Below are 17942 nucleotides of genomic sequence, written 5' to 3' on the forward strand. Positions count from 1 at the left end.
GGTTATCGCAATGCTTATTGACTACAGTGCCATCAAAACAGAAACAGAAAACAGTGCTTCGCCAATGCGGTAAATTTGAAAATGCGCGCTCCGAAATCTATGCTGGAGATCTGAAGGAACCGGATTATTGATGGCCGGATTTTTGAATGCCTGCCTGTAGTTTTTCTTTGTAGTTAAGTAACATGCACCGAGTCGTCTGTAATTATCTCTATAATATCCCAAATATCCAGATTTATGTAGCTCAGTAGCTCTAATTTTTGTTTTAAAATGGCTTGGGTAACTGCTTAATTTTTGCAGACCTCATGGATTTGTTCTCTTAACAAAGTTTTGTTGATTAAAGCAAAAAAGATTACAAGAATGCCATACCTTACATTAAGGACATTTTGGGAAAAATAGATAGAACACTACTTAAATACAATATTAAGACAACCTTCAAACCCCCGGCAAAACTAAAAACTTTACTTAGCCCTTCCAAAGATCCTCTTCTTTGCCCACTCAGGGGTTTACATAATTCAGTGCACCTGTAACCTACCTTACATAGGGAAAACAGAATGCATTATCCCAATCAGAAAAGATGAATACAAATGCCACATTAAATACTTTTTTTTTTCCACTAGAGGTCAGGCTAGGGTAAATGATTAACAAACATTTAGATTCATCTTACTTTTGTATAGTGCAGTGTCATGTAGCTTGTATCCTGTACATACATACATACATAGATTTTCCTGATGATGACCTCAATACAGAGGTCAAAATGCTAAATGTTATCTTCTTAATGTTAAATAAAGTAATTATTCTGATGCATATGTTGTCTCCCCATAAATTCTTCACTATGAATACTGACCACCATGTAACCTTAAAAGAAAGAATCATTATAAACAGACAAGATAATTTTAGCATTGTGATACATATATAAAACAGTTGTGCTTGTTTTTATTCCTGAAACTTAAAATCATATAAAGTTAAGCCTTATCAATAGAGGACCACATTTTTTGCCTTTAATTAAGAAATTTTCCACCATTAAAAATATTATATTGGTGTAGACGAGGAAGGTAATTGTGGTTGGCGGAGTGGTGGAGACGGAGAGTTGTAGAGTAGGTGTCCTCCCTCGATGAGTGTTTGGACTCCCAGGAGGTATTATTTACTGCTTGTAGTTGTGCTGTTTATTTATAAATTGGAAATTCAATTTTTATGCAAAGATCAATAAACAATTGACAGTTTTTATGTTTAGCATTCATTAACCTTACTCCCTCTCTCTTGCTCGTTTTCTCTAACCATGCTAGTGATTCATGAACTACTCAACTCAATAATAATTATTATAATTATTATTATTATCATCCAAGGAGCACAAGAACTCATCACAGGAGAGCACTCTACATCATCCACCATCTACACCACTCAGTCCTCCACCCACACACACAGTGCCACTATCCATCATCTACACATAATGTTATCTATTGCTACTAACAGTATTCTTTGTATTTAAACTGAGCATTTCCTCTCACCAGTTTTTTTTTCTTTCTCTCTCTCTCTCTGGAATTAAAACCCAAGTTTCTGTGAGACAAACCCTTCAACTTCCATATGCTATCAGCTAACTCACCTTCGCTTGAAAAAGGCCATATAATGATTCCTCTCATCATGATGTAAATGAACTCAGGTCTTTTCTAACTAAAGGATGCAATGTCCTGTTGTTCTTCAATTTGCACTATGGAGGTACTCTATTATTTATTGATGAGATAGATGCAGAAACTGGAAGCTGCCTGCCAAATTGGTAAGCTTACATGTTATCATCATCATTATTATTATTTATTATTACACAGACACTTTCATGGAGTCAGAAGACTCATCGTGGGAGGCCCAATCTATCTGCATAATGCATCATACCTCTCCTTGAACCCATTAACAGACAAAGCACTCACAACTGACTCTAGTAACCCATTCCACTCATTTGCACCTCTCCAAGCAAAAAATCTAGTTCTCACCCTACTAACCACACCTTTATTCATCTTCCAGGGATGACCCCTTGTTCTGGTCCCTCTAGCCAAGTGCTCTGAAACATTTCCCCAGCATCTATCCTATAAAACCCTTTAAGCAACTTAAATGTTTTCATATCCCCTGTTTTTCTGCTATCAACCAATTGCTGCAATCCACACACCTTCAATCTAACCTCATAGGGAACAGGCCACTTGCCTCTGAATCTTCTCCATCACTTCCTCATCCACAAGAAACCCAGGGGACCAAACTTCAGCACAGTAATCCAGATGTGGACATATCAAGATGTTATAAAGAGGAATAACAACTTCCTTATGTGTACTTGTTAATGTGTTCTTCAATAGCCAAGTAATCTTATGGACTATCTTAGCAACCTTAACAATATGTCCTCTAAACTTTAACCCTCTCTACCACCATCACTAAATCTCTAGCTTCATCTATTTCCTGGAGTACAGTGCCATCAATGTGATACACGGCTTGTAATCTCTTTATTCCAAAATGCATAACTTTATTTTACATTTCTTGACATTAAACTTACCCATTAACTTTTGTCCATAACAACCTATTTAAATCTTCCTACAAACTCTCCACATTGCCTTGATTAACTATTACTCTTTCTAATTTCGCATCATCAACAAACAACTGAATGTTTCCTTCCAGATTATTTCCTATATCGTTTATGTACAAATTAAACTGCAATGGTCCCAGCACTGGACCTTGCGGCACACCTAGTGACCTGTTTTTGCTTCAATTCTTCCCCTCCATATACCACTTTTTGATATCTGTCCAGCAACCACCCTCTTATCCACTTAACCAGTGTTAAGTGGATCATATCCATCCCCATTTGTTCTAATTTGTGTAAAAGAGTTCCATGTGGTATTCTGTCAAATGCCTTTGCAAATTCCAGCCGAATCATTGTGTAGCCATTTGCTTTATCCAACTCAGTTTTGATTTCTAAATATTTATTTAGATGTAATAATTAGCAAGTATGGTAATTATTTTTAATATATATAATGATTTTAAATTATGTTAAAAGTTGTTATAATTTTTAAACGTATGAATTGCAGTAAAAAGCCATTTAATAACTTCATTACCTTTTTTTACAGTACATACAGAAATGGTTTTTGCAGTTGCATTTAGTCCAGGTGAGATGATTTCATTCATGTTAAAATTAATATATTACTTTTAAGCATCTACTGTGTGTTTGAAATTTATCTAAGGCTTAGTCTTAATTTCATGTACATATTAACTAATGCACACCAATATATTATTTTTAACTTCATTTTAAATATGTTAAAACAAATGGATTTATTGATATTTGTATTCTTAATATATGATAGAAAAATATACAGTTGACTCTGACTAAAGCAAACTCATAGAAATCATCAGAATAGTTTACCATGTTGAATTTACTTTAGAATAACATTATGCCTATAGAAGTTTGGGTGGGACTTTTCAGTAGTTTCTTATAATGAGTAGGTTTGTTATAACAGTATTTGTTATAGTGAATGTTGATAGTATATGCATTTTTACACACACACACACACACACACATATATATATATATATATATATATACAATATGCACTGAGTTTATTCATACATGATTCTTTCTTTAATTTGATTTATAAAACGACATATGAGATCGTTTCCAAAAGGTTTTGGCCCGAAATACAAAATTTGTGCCAATTTCTAAACCGCCATATGTGACAGATAGCCCCATGTATTGGGCATTTAATGTACCAGTTTCAACTCTCTGCCTGCATCATTCAGTTGGAGGCACTTGTTTGAATAACACGTGGTACGCTAAATGACTGTAACGTTAAAAATTGAGTACCACACTGTGATAAAGTTTTTCACCAAAGAAAGGCTTTCTCCAAGTGCTATTGAACAGTGATTGGATTGTGTTTATGGGGAAGCTTCTCCTTCATATTTCACCATAAAAGAATGGGTTAAACAATTTCACCTAGGAAGAGAGAGAGAGAAAGCATCGAAGATGATCCTTGTGATTGTCAGCCTGTGGAAGTGATGACTGAGGAAAATGTCTCTTGTTGAGGAGGAACTGCTCAATGAGAGATGGCTGAAGTTCAAAGAAATCTCAACAAGTTGGGGCTTTCTATAATAATCGTCTTTTGCATCATTCATGAGAAGTTTCACATGACAAATGCGACAAAGGTCAGTGCAAGGTGGGTACCCCGACTTCTCTCTTCAATTCAGAAGGAGCATTGTGTGACCTGTTTCCACAAGTTTTTACAGCTTTGCCAAGGGAATCATAGAAATGTGCTTGAAACCATGGTCCTTTATTATGATCCTCTTTCCAAAAGGGAATCCATGGAGTGGCACAAACCAGGCAAAGCACCACTGAGAAAATCCAAAGTCACTCAGTCCACCAAGAAGATCATGGCAACAATCTCTTGGGATTGCTGGGGAATTCTCTTGACTTCAAGGAAAGGAATACCACTGTGAATGCAGAATATTATGCTTCACTCCTGCATGGACTGCGTGACGCCATAAAGGAGAAGAGACGAAGAATGATGAGTCATGGTGTTCCCATGCTTCACAACAATGCTCCAGTCCATATGGCTATTGTTGCAAAGGCTGCAGTGAAAGACTGTGGCTTCCAGGAGATTGAACATCCATCCTACAACCCAGATCTAGAACCCAGTGACTTCTACCTCTTCTCAAAACTGAGAAGAGGTAGTAGACTATCTTTCAAGGGCATAGAAATGTTAATTCATAGATTTTGAAAAATGTGTTGTAGTAAAGGGAGATTATGTTGAAAAGTGACACAGTTGGTTTCTTTTTTATCACCTCTAAAAGTTAGTCAGACCAAAAACTTATGGAACCACCTTCGTATGGCCTTCTGTGAATTATCTCCTTGCACACACAAATCCACAGAAATAGGAAATATTTCTCAGTCTATAATTAGATAAACGAACAGTTTGTGTATTTCTTAGACCAGTAAGTTAGTGACATAATTTCTTATTATGCATAATTTTCCAGAATGTACACTGGAAAATGTCTGAAAAATCAAAGAAAGTTGTGCTCACTATAAAACAAAAGCTTCGATTTTATAACAATATAACTGAATATTTTAATTAAGTTAAATATAAAAAAATATATTCAGATTATTTGATTAAATAAATATACATACTTGTTATATTTGTAAAATGCAATAAAATATGAAATTCAGATTATCTGTGTTTTTCAGTTATCCATACATCTTCCTTCATTTAGAACAAATAATGGAGAATATTCTTTGTTACCTCAGGACTAATGAAAAGGTTCTAACAGAACCTCACATTTCTGAGAAAAACCACCCTTTGTAGTGGCAGTACAAACATTGACAACCTGAAATGTAGATAAATGCAAATTGTCAAGAAATAAGCATAAATTCCTTAACTGGAAAAAAAAATAAAAACAGAGACTACTGCAGGATGAATGTATTTTGCAGCACCAGTTCAAATAATTTCTGTTGTCAATAAGTTATCTATTGAAAATTATTATTACCATTATCCAAAGACTCCCATGCAGTCAAAGACTCAATGTGGGTGGTCCCTTTGTCATACACACAGCTCATCATACCATGCCTTAAATACATTCAGAATCTCTGCAGACACCACTCTCAGACAATGCATTCCAATCATTCACAACTCTCTGTGAAAAAAACCTGCTTCTCACTCCCATCTTCACATCCTCCTTAACTTCCAGGGATAACCTCTTGTTCTCTCCCCATCCCTGCCATTCGTTAATCCTACAAAATCCCTTACCAACTTGTATGGCTCTATCATATCATCCCTCTTCCTCCTATTCACTAGACACTGTAAATTGCATCTTCTCAACTTTTCTTCATACTCAACATTGCAGAAACCAGAAACTACCTTAGTTAATTGCCTCTGCACCATTTCCAATATCTCTTCATCCTTTTTGAAAACCAGATGACCAGATCTGTACACAGTACTCCATATGTAGGTTAATGAAGGCCTTATATAATGGAACCAGAATCTCCTTACCTCTATAAGTCAGCTTCCTCTGAATTTTAGATTCTTATTCACCATCACACCAAGATCTCTTATTTACTCCACCTCCAAAAATATATTCCCACCAAGAGTAAATTCTACATCCCATCTTTCTTGTCCAAATTTTCAAACCATACTATTAACATAAGAAGCCTGAATGGTAAAGAAATGGAGCTAGCTGAGGAATTGGATAAGTACCATACCATACTATATCAACATAATCAACAAAAAAGACAAAAACTGGTGAGATCTTTCTGAGCAGTAAATACAGAATGTTATATTCAGACAATATAAATCAGCAAAAAGGAGGAGTAGCTATAGTATTGAACACTAAATATGAGGATAATCTTCTTGAATGGCAGGCAGTATCAAGTACAGTGATGTGGGCAAATATCAGAATGAGGAACTGATTAATGAGACTTATTTGTGCCTGTGGTCCCACAGAAGATTCTTAAGGTAGAAGTGGAGGAATTTTTTGAGGCTTTAGAGAAAGCAGCTGGCACAATAAAAAAAGAAAAAAAGAAAAGTTGGTCGTTGTTGGGGATCTAAATAGCAGAGTAGGAAAGGATTGTGAGACATACAAAAATATTTTGGAAAAATTTGGAGAAAAGATCAAAGCTAATAATAATGGCAAATACCTGTAGGATTTCTGCTCAGGACACGGACTGGTAATTACTAACACCATGTTCCAACATAAAAATGTGCATAAATTCACATGGAGAGAAGAGTCAAAGAATAAGAAAAGTCTCATTGACTATGTTACTGTTGTTTTCTCACTGGTGCAGGACACTAGAGTGTACAGAGGATTTGAAATGGAAGTGATCACCATTTAGTCTTGAACAGGATAAAATTGAATTTCATATTGAAAAGAAGAACATGTAAGAAAGTTTTGAAGCAAATAAAAGTTGAGCAGCCCTCAGATATGAACTGTAGACTAAAATACACAAACATTATTGAAGAAAAAATGAAAGAGTTTGAGAACAGGAACCAAACCTTGGAGAGTCAGTGGCAAGCCCTGAAGAAAATGTTGATTGTTTTAGCCAGAGAGGTATGTGGTTAGGTTGTCTACAAGGATAGAAAAATCATCACTTCAAGGTGGACATAGGAAGTTAAAGAGGCACTGAAGGAAAAGAAGCAAGCATATCAAAAGGTCCTGGCAAATAAGTTAGCTTGTGCACTTAGAGAATTATTATTATTTTGGGCAACTCCAAGGAGTCGACAGACTCATCAAGAGAGGCCCTAACATCATGTCAAGAACAACTATTCGACATTCACACAGTATCTATCATGACTTGCCTTGAACTCATTCACAGTCATAGCACCCACAACAGATTCTGGCAGCTTATTCCACTCATTCACCACTCTCTAAGCAAAAAACCTAGCTCTAACACATTTGCTAGCCACATTCTTGCCCAGTTTCCATGTATGTCCCCTATTCCTCCCACTACCAGTCCTATTCTCAAAAATATCTTCTGAATTAATCTAGAAACCCTTCAGTAATTTAAAAGTCGCAATCATGTCATCCCTTTTCTGCCTATCAACCAATTTTTGCAACCCATAAATCTTCAACCTGTTCTCATGAGGTTCATTCCATAGACCTGCTATCATCTTCGTCACTCGTCTCTGGATCCTCTCCACCTCCTCCCCATCAAGAAGGAACTCTGGCACCCATATCTGGGCACAGTAGTCTAGATGCTGTCATATCAAGGCTCGATACAGAGGAACAATAACTTATTTGTCTGTGCTTGTTAACGTATTTTTCAGCAACCAAGTGATTTGACGAGCTGATTTAGCCACGTTTGCGATGTGCCCCCTAAACTTCAACTCCCTATCCACCAACACTCCCAAATCCCTGGCCTCATCAATCTCCTGAAGTACGTTCCACCAATGTGGTATACTGCTGCTAATCTTTTCACCCCAAAATGCATAACCTTATACTTTGTCACATTAAATTGACATCCATTTTCCTTAACCCAGTCTTCCAAACTATCCAAATCATCTTGCAAAATTTTGGCATCCTGTGCACTCACTATTGCTCTACCCAACTTTGCATCATCAGCAAACAAGCGAACACGTCCTCTCAGATCCTTTCCTATATCGTTAATAAACAACTTGAATAGTAGTGGTCCAAGAATATAACCCTGCGGCACACCACTGGTTGCATGCTGTCTTTTGTACTCTACTCCTGAATAAACCACTCTCTGATATCTCTTCATCAACCACCCTCCTATCCATCTCACCAACCCTATATCCATCCCCATATGCTGCAGTTTACTGATTAGAATCCCATGTGGTATCCTGTCAAAGGCCATAGTAAGGTCCAGTAGAATCACTGTAAACCCATTACCCTTATCCAGTTCAGCTGTCACTGTGTTATAAAACGTGAGGAAGTTACTGAGGCATGATCTACCCTTCACAAAACCATGTTGTCCCCCATACAGTATCCGATCCAATCCTGTATTTTTCTCTTGACTAATTTCTCCAAAACCTTGACAACAATTCCTGATATGCTAATCGGTCGGTAATTTACAACAGCAGTCTTGGAACTTCCTTTATGCAGTGGAACTATTTTCCCCTCTTTCCACCCCCTGAGGACTAACCCAGACCCGAGACTTAAATTAAACAAAATGCAAGGGCACTGACAGTTCTTTAGCCACTTCACATACAACACGAGCTGGTATACCATCCAATCCTACAGATGTATTGACATTGAGGTTTTGTAATAGACTACTCACCTCCACTTCATTCACACAATTCCCATATAATCTATTGGTTCATTCATTCCTGCAATGGTACCACCTGGATGATATATTCTTGCAAAGTGCTCGCTCAGTAATTCAACTATATCAACTGATTTGGTTACCTCCCTACCATCGCTTCTTTAAAATCATTCTGCCATATGCATTTTTTATTTTACTTGCAACATATCGAAAAAACTGTTTGGGATTCTCTTTAGCCTGCATGGCTAATGTTCTTTCATAATCCGTTTTTGCTTTCTTATCACACTCATTACCCTTCTGGCCTGCATTTTATACCGTTCATGTGCCTGTTGGTCACCTTTCTCCTTAAATTCCCTCCATAGTTGTTTCTTTTTTTGCAGCTCAAGCTTAATGGTGTTATTCATCCAATTAACCCCTACTTGATTTATTATTCGGATTCTAGGTATACAGTTGGCCATTGCCTCATGCAAACACTTCTTAACTGCCTCCCATGCACTATCAATATCTAGCCCTTGCAATTTTACATGCCATGGCACTGAACCAATCAAACTCCTAATCTTGTCATACCTACCAGCCCAATAATTCCACATGTACCCTATCTTAATTGAAAATTCCACACCTTTAGCCACCTCCCAAGTCAAGACCCTATGATCACTCTCACCAATTGATGACAACGTGGTCATATACATGCCATGGCACTGAACCAAATAAACTCCTAAGCTTGTCATACTTACCAGCCCGATAATTCCACATGTACCCTGTCTTAATTGTAAATTCCACACCTTTAGCCACCTCCCAAGTCAAGACCCTATGATCTCTCTCACCAGTTGGTGGGAACGTGGCTAAATTCTCAGATGCAATTACTAGGTCAAGCACTCTCTGACCCCTAGTATTTTCCATTACATGCTGTTGCAGATAGTTATCCCTTAATAATCGCATAAAATCCAATTCCTTCCTCCCATGTGTCCTCTCCTCCTTCCAATCAATATTACCATAGTTGAAATCACCCATAATAATTACCCTCCTTCCACCAATTTCTTCTATTTGCTTATGCATACTATCGCCACCATCTATTCCATCACCTGGTCTATAGCAGCACCCAACTGTATATTTTGTTCTGCTAGTTTCAATCTCACACCAAATAGCCTTAAATGTGCTCTTTTATCCTGCAGTTCCACTTCTATTCTCCTTGGCTGTAGCTCATCAGCTATCATCAATAATACTCCTACCCCCATTTTATTCTCCCTGTCACTCCTGAACACACCATACCCCTCTCGTTCAATCCCACTAGCTATATCATCTTCTGTCAGCGATGTTTCACTAATGCCAATAACCTGTGGCCTGGAAGTGCCAACCACGGCCAAATAGTCTTCCTTCTTATTCCTAATACTTCTGGCATTAGTATACATGAATTGCAGAAGCCCATTTGTCCCATCCCTATTTTGATGCCTTATACTAACTATCCAATTCTGATTCATAGACTTTCGCACTCGCTTGGGCATATTACACACATTCATACACTCAACTGTCTCCCTAAAGTCTGCATATCTACTTCCCCCCCCCTTAATAACTCTAGTTTTCCTGATTCTGCACATCCACTTCCACTACATTCAATAACAACAACGTTTCAAGTCTCCGTATGCCAGATACATTCAAATGTAAACCATCCATCTTATATAAATCCTTTTGCCCATAGAACTTGCTCCACACATCCACAAATTCCACACCACTCATCCTGCATAATTCACGCATAAAGTCATTTGCAATTATGGCCCTCCTCCTATACTCTTCACTGTCATACCATGGCAACAGACTCACCATCCTAACTCTCTTACTCTTCTCTTTTGCTACTTCAAGCAATTCCTTCTCATCCTCACTCATAGCCATTTTGTTTCCTTTCAAATCATTTGTACCTGCTACCACTATCAATTCTTTCACCCGCTGCTTTTGCATTCTAATTGACTCGCTTACATCCTTAACGTTCACACCAGGTTTGGACGATTTTGTTAAACTCTCAACTAACACACCTCTTACTAAGAATCTCCATGTAACACTCACTCTTTCATTTTGTTTACATTCACTATCATACTCTTATTTTTTCTATCATACTTTTGCCGTTTATCAGTTGCTACGCTCAGTAAACATTTTTGCCAGTGCTCCAGCTGCTGATTTGCCCTGTGTATCGCTCTGCATAACCGAGCCATCTCACTCATTACATCAGTCTCATCATTCTAATACACAGACAAATGTAAGAAAGCTAAACACGGTGTAAAACTAGCTAAAGAAAAGTCATGATAAGACTTTGGTATCAACATTGAAAATAAATATCAGGAAAGTGGCAAGATACTCTGGAGGCTGTTGAAAAAGCTCAGAAATGGATGAAAGAATGCTGTAAAAGGAATTAGAAACAATAAAGGTGACATGAAAACTGAAGAAAAAGATATCTTTGATGTATGGAGTAATTACTGTGAAAAACTGTTAAATGAAACAATCAGTGACACCACAGTGGTAAAAAGCACTCAACAGGCATGCAATCAAGAATACACATCCATACTTGAAGTAGAAAAAGCCATCAAAAGCCTGAAATGTGGAAAGGCAGAATCAGTAGATGATATTCGACCAGAAATGCTAAGTATGGAATTATCAAAGTCTTACGGTGTCTGCACTGCATAGTTCAGAAGGCCTGGACAGAGGGACGAATTCCAGATGATTGGAGTAGAGTTCTCATAGTGCCCATTTATAAAAAGTTAAATAAAACTGAATGTGAGAATTACAGAGGTATTTTCCTACTGAGTATTTCTCGTAAGATTTATGCAAGTATACTTGAGAAATGGTTGAGAAGGATGGCAGAAGAGAAGCTTGGTGAAGAACAAGCTGGATTCAGGCCAAATAGAGGTTGTCAGGATCAGATTTTTACTTTACGACAGATAGTTGAGAAATCATGGGAATATAACAAAGATCTGTATTTAAGTTCTGTAGATCTGGAAAGGGCATATGACAAGGTGCCAGGAGAGAAGCTATTCAAAATGCTACAGTTATATGGTGTTAATGGGACATTATATCAAGCAATACTTTGTCTTCATTTGAGTTGTAAGTCAGCAGTTAGAATTGAAGGAAGTACAGGAAGTGGTTTAATGGTAAATATGGTGTCAGACAAGGATGTGCATTATCCCCTCTCTTATTCATTATCTATATAGATTACATTATGAAGGAAAGCAGTATTAAATCTGATATCAAAATTGGAGATGTTAATCTCAGCTATTTGCTTTATGCGGATGATGTTATGCTTCTAAATAATTCTGCTACAAGTCTGAAGATCCCTGACTAAATTGAATACCTGTTGTAATAGATATGGTATGAAGGTCAGATTAAAAAGACAAAGACAATGAAAATAGGCAGAAACATTGAAAATATCAACTGCATTGTGAATGGAGAACTTATAGAACAAGTAAAACATTTCAGCTACTTAGGCATGATTTTTAGTGAAGATGGTAAATTAAATATGGAATTAGACAACAGAATCAACAAAGCTGGTATGGTAGGAAGTCAACTGAATACATTTATATGGAATAAGAGAGAAATTAGCCAAAACACTATATTAGTGCATACAAGACAGTGTTCAAACTGATTGTAACTTAGAGATCTGAGAGCTAGTTTTAATTTCAATTAGCATTGAAATAAAACATTTGACCAAAAACTAGTGACCAGATATGAGAGTCCTGAGGAAAGATTAGGGGCATGAACAGATGGCATCAATGGCAATTTCATATTAAAACGAGGATATTAAGAAAGAACTTGACATTGTTAGCATCCAGGAATGTATTTACAGAGGTAATCTCAGATAGTATGGTCACTTAAACAGAATGGGAGAGGGAAGATTAGCAAAACAAGTGTTCTCTGCCAGATTGGCAGGAAAAAGGCCCTGAGGAAGACCAAGATATAGGTAGATTGATACAATAAAAAGTGCCTTAGAAGACAGAAATATAAGATCTGATAAAGTTGTCTTGACAGATAACAGATTGATTTGGAAGAAAATTGTTGATAGGAAGTTAGTAATATGGATCTTAGAGCTGGGTTAGTAATAAAACATTTGACCAAAAACTAGAGTACTATCCTGTACACCCCTTGAGGGTATTTTTTTTTTTATGTTGTGGCTGCACGACTTCCAAAGCTTAATACTGAGTGGAGGAATGATTGATGCTATTTCAGATGAGCATGTCCCATGGAAATATTTGTAGAATATACATATTGCAGAAACCAAACGTCTGTGCAAAAGTGATGGGAGAGAGTTGGTAAGAGATGAGTCATTAATAAGTCTAATTACTCTCCTCTGTATTGAGTCAAGCATTTTGAGAGAGCTTTTAGGGACCCCACCCCATATATATGGGAGCAGTATTCAATAGGGGTGGATTTGTGATTTTTATAATGTTAACAACATGCAACCATTCAGGGGTGAAGTAACATCTTGAGTGAAAAAGAAATCCTAGTTTTTTTTTAAGCTGGGGATGCAATGGTTGTGATGTGTTTATGCCAGGAGAGGTTTGATGTGAGGGTAATTCCAAGAAGAGAGAGAGAGAGAGAGAGAGAGATCTCAAACTGTCTGGAAATTTGGGTATTGTCCAAAAGGATAATACTCGGAAAATAATGGTTCTTTTTTATGGGAAATAGGGCAGGACTGGGTTTTATTAGCATTGAAATTGATGAGGTTATCCGAACCTCAACGTAGGATGGCATGGAGATCGGAATTGAGGGTAGTGGTGGTGGTTGATGTTCTGTAGGTTGAGGTGAGTTGTGTAGGGTAAGGTTTATCAAATGAAAGTGAGGAGTGTGGTGTGCTGTCATCTGCAAAACTGTGTATTGGGTTGAAGGTCAACTGAAGTAGGTCATTGATATATAGTAAGAAGAGGGTTAGTGAGAGGATAGGGAGCCATCCACCATCACACAGTGTACGTCCAGACGGAAAGCTGGCAATCCAACTGCAGAAGTCCTGGGTCACACTGAATGATGGTAGTTTGCTTAGTAACCCGGTCAAAGTTTTTTCAGATATCAAGTGTAACCACTTGAGATTTGCCGAACTTCTCCATTGCATTTGTCCAGAGATGGGTGACATATGTGCACAGATCTCCTGTTGATCGGCAGCAACAGAATCCATGCTGGCAGTCATTTATTAGGTGGTTGTGTTCAAAGTAGTGTAGGAGTTGGGAATTGATGATTTTTTCCATTACTTTAGACAGGACTGAGGTAAGCGAGATAGGGCAGTAGTTGGATGGCAGTAACTTGTCACCCATTCTTCGGAATAGGCTGAATATAGGCCAATTTCCAGTTTGTGGGATAGATTCCAGTGGAGTAAGAGAGTATATATAGGTGGCATAGGATAGGAGTCAGTTCTGGTGTGCAAACTTTCAGGACAATTGGGGAATGCCATCAGGGCTAGAATACTTTTTTGTGTCTACTTTGGACAGTATTTTTCTGATCTCATCCTGCCAAAAAGATATAGGGGGGGGGGCATTGTATGTTGGGTGTCTGAAATGGTTGGGGGGCATTTACCATCATCAGTTATGCATGCATTGGAAGCAAAGCGTGAAGCCAGAAGATTGGCTTTTTCTGTGGGTGATGATGCAATAGAACCATCTGGGGTATGATAAGGGTGGGAATAGTGTTGGGCAAAAGTTACGGCCAGTTGCTTTGGCGAGAGACCAAAAGACTCAGCTGCTGTTTGGACAGGCTGCTAGTTTCCTGCTTTTTGATCTTTCGAACTCAGTTTTGGAAGCATTAATAAAAACAGGAAAAAAAAATCCCTAGCCCATCCACTGTACAAATGTACTGTAGGTTTACAAAAACCTTCCATGAATGGGAGCCACAAAAAAGAAAGGAAAAAAATAAAGCCGTGAAGTGAGAGAGAAGGTAATGTGAAGCAAAAACAAGTGACTGTCTAATAGTAGACTCCATATTATGTAGTAAAATTTAATAAAAGAAAGGAATTTCCAGTTAATAACCTATACAATAATGTTTTTGTGGTTGTTGTTGTTTTCTCCTCTTAAATGAATTGTGGAACACATTAGTGAAATTTGAATGCCTTAAATATATATACAGCATTGATCAAACCCTTCAATATTATAATTCCACTAGATTGCTGTTTTGAAGATTAAAGGTGATTCATACACTTTATTTTTCAAAACAGCAATCCAGTGGATTGCTGTTTTGAAAAATGTGCATTAAATTTCAGACAATAGATACTGTGATCAGCATGTTTTGAATTTCAATGTACTAATAAATTAATAACTTCATTAATACTCAAATTTCTTATTCTTGGATGGCTGAATGCCCAATAATTTATTTAAAATTTTTAGGTTCAAGAAAGACTATTCTTGTATTTAAAGTAATAAAAAATTGCTCCACTTAAATAGTACTTCAGTAAGCATGTTAAAGCTGTGAAAAATGTAGAATGTGGACAAGGATCTAACACGAGCATTTTGTTGTCTCCAAGTCTCTCAAGTTCTTCTCTAAAGCATTTACTTCAGCTCTTGTTCTGGCCAAGGTTGCAGGTCTCCTGCTGCACATAAACACACACACAACAGCAAAAAATTTCAAGACATTACTCTATGCTAGCTGTCATGTTCACATGCACACAAAGAGAAATGCTTATTAGAAACATAGCAGTGTTTTTTTTTTTTTTATGTTAATGTACTTACTCTATATTTTATTCACAATTATTGTATATCACAGGAACAGGGCCACCATAGCAACAACGACATGAGGAATTTCTGTATAGACTTTTCAACAAACAATGAGCTACCTGATTTCATATAGAACTAGCAGTGTTGTCCTTTCCCACAAAACAGACTAACTTGGGAGTGCATGCCAAAACAGATATAAATATTTACCTGCAGAAAACTGCACAGAATCTGCTCAAGTGCCCAATCCCCATCTTCCTGTAGTGCATCCTGTTAGTAAATATCTTGTTTACTAACAGGATGCACTATTCACAATAACTTGTGCTCCTATATTTTCACTTTCCAAAATATTTGCCCTCCAAAATCTCCACCAAACAAAATCACAGGCAGAATTCTAAAGATTTCATTATTCCTGTGCAATCTGTAAATACTTTACAGATTGCACATACTTAAGATTGACCACATGCAATATGGTCATGGTCAAAATGGATAAGCCATCATGCTTATTACACAAAACAGAGATGACAACAAAGCCCAACAACAACAACAGAATATGTCACAGCACATTCAAACACTGATAGAACTAATATCGATACAAAGTGCCACAGTTACAGACTAGACTGTATTGACACAAATAAAAAAAAAGGTTGTGATAACCATTAATAAGAGTAACATGTTGACGCCTGGTATGCAAATGTAGATAAATTGACACATAACCACCTTGCCAACCTGGACCAGCCTTTCTTCTATACATTATGCCTCCCATCAATGATGGGAGGCAACTCCTGAAATTGAGAAACTACATCAACAGCCTAAAGAAGCACATCATCAGTATTAATGAGACTCTCTTTTGCAAATTTAAAACACTCTAAACCAAGCTTGAACTGCTCAGCGATCAAATGGCTCATTGTAAATTGAACCCTTTGCTGATAATGCCAACAAACTCTGCAGCCTCATTGCAACAATGACACTCAACTCTATCAATGCTGAAAATAAGAAGTTCACTGCCATCATGCTCAGCTTTCACAAAGAAACTCACAGTGCAAAACTAAAGAGCCAAGTTTAATCTTTCCAACTCTGATATTAGGTTTAATGCCACTTTCTTTCATGATGTTATCCATGGAGATGATGAATAAGTGGAGATAGTGCACACCCTTATTGTGTGTCTCATTTTATATCAAACTATCTTCCTGTACCTCCTTTAGTTTTAACAGTTGATTTATATTGTTGAAAGGTTATTTTTCACTTGGTCAGACTATAATAAATTTAGTTTAATCCTCTATCCAAGTATAAGCAAACAAAGTTTGCGCCTGAAGGTATCTTCAGGACTGGGGTAAAGTGGTACAACACTGGGCGACTCCTTGCAAAGGTGGAGCAAGCAACCAACACTCCTATCTCAGTATCTCCCATAATGCACTAATCTCCTTGCAGATATGTATAATGTTATGCATTAAGGGAAGGGCCACTACCCAGACTAGTTTCGACTTTTATTGAGGTCTCTTCGGTGGGAGCCAGGCCCAAGTGGAGATACCAAGGCAGAAGCATTAGCATGGTCATCTCCTCCTATAGGAGCTGCCAAACTGTGTGCCACCTTTTTATTAAATTACTCTGGATTTAGAGAAAGATGTTGAAAGTTTATTTTTCGCTTGGTCAGGCTATAATAAATTTAGTTTAATCCTTTATCCAAGTGTGTGCAAACAACGTTTGCACCTGAAAGTATCTTCAGGACTTGGGTAAAGTGGTACAACACCAGGCGACTCCTTGCAAAGGTGGAGCAAGCTACCAACACTCCTATCTCAGTATCTCCCATAATGCACAACACATCTCCTTGCAGATATGTATCATGTTATGCATTAAGCGAAGGGCCACTACCCAGACTAGTTTCGACCTTTATTGAGGTCTCTTCAGTGGGAGCCTGTTGGTAGCTTGTTCCACCTTTGCAAGGAGTCGCCCGGTGTTGTACCACTTTACCCCAGTCCTGAAGATACTTTCAGGTGCAAACTTTGTTTGCACACACTTGGATAAAGGATTAAACTAAATTTATTATAGTTGATTTATAGTTTAAGTATAGTCTATGTATTCAGTGTAATATAATGTCCTTTTTTACACCTTATAATTTTAGGCATTTTTTTTTCACCTAGTCATGTCTTTTCCAATTCTACAAAATTTAAATATAGAGCCTTGTTATATTTGTATAATTTCTTTACTGCTTGTCTTAAAGTAAAAATCTGATCCTGAACTCCTTCCTTTACCAAAGTTTCTTAACCTCTTTACAATTAAATTTGCATAAATCTTACCCAGACCACTCACTAGAGAAATGTATCTGTAATTTTTAAATCCACTTTCTCATCTCATCTTCTTTATACCCTCTTTTACCTTGCGGTGTCGAGGGTCCATTGATCATCAGACCTCAATCCGTTTACAGGATAAGGTGGTCAGCCCTATGCCCCAGTATATCCTATGGCCTGTAGTGTTAAGTTCTCAAGGCCAGTTTGCCTGCTTTTGTGGGATGAAAAACCCCAGAATAAATTGGGGAA

At 37.4% G+C, this 17942-nt stretch overlaps 1 protein-coding gene across 1 annotated transcript in view; it reads left to right on the forward strand.

Moving 5' to 3' along the window:
- The window catches only part of LOC150100611 (protein FAN-like), a 477112-nt gene that overhangs the window by 442588 nt on the left and 16582 nt on the right, over positions 1-17942 (forward strand). Inside the window, exon 30 of the mRNA XM_090401841.1 lies at positions 3099-3137. Coding sequence (XP_090257967.1) covers positions 3099-3137 — 39 coding nt within the window. The remainder of the gene's footprint in view (positions 1-3098; positions 3138-17942) is intronic.

The sequence above is a fragment of the Typopeltis vanoorti genome, chromosome 12 (assembly GCF_054136105.1).
Source record: "Typopeltis vanoorti isolate ZY-2024b chromosome 12, IOZ_Tvanoo_1.0, whole genome shotgun sequence".
In the NCBI taxonomy this organism is placed as follows: domain Eukaryota; kingdom Metazoa; phylum Arthropoda; class Arachnida; order Uropygi; family Thelyphonidae; genus Typopeltis; species Typopeltis vanoorti.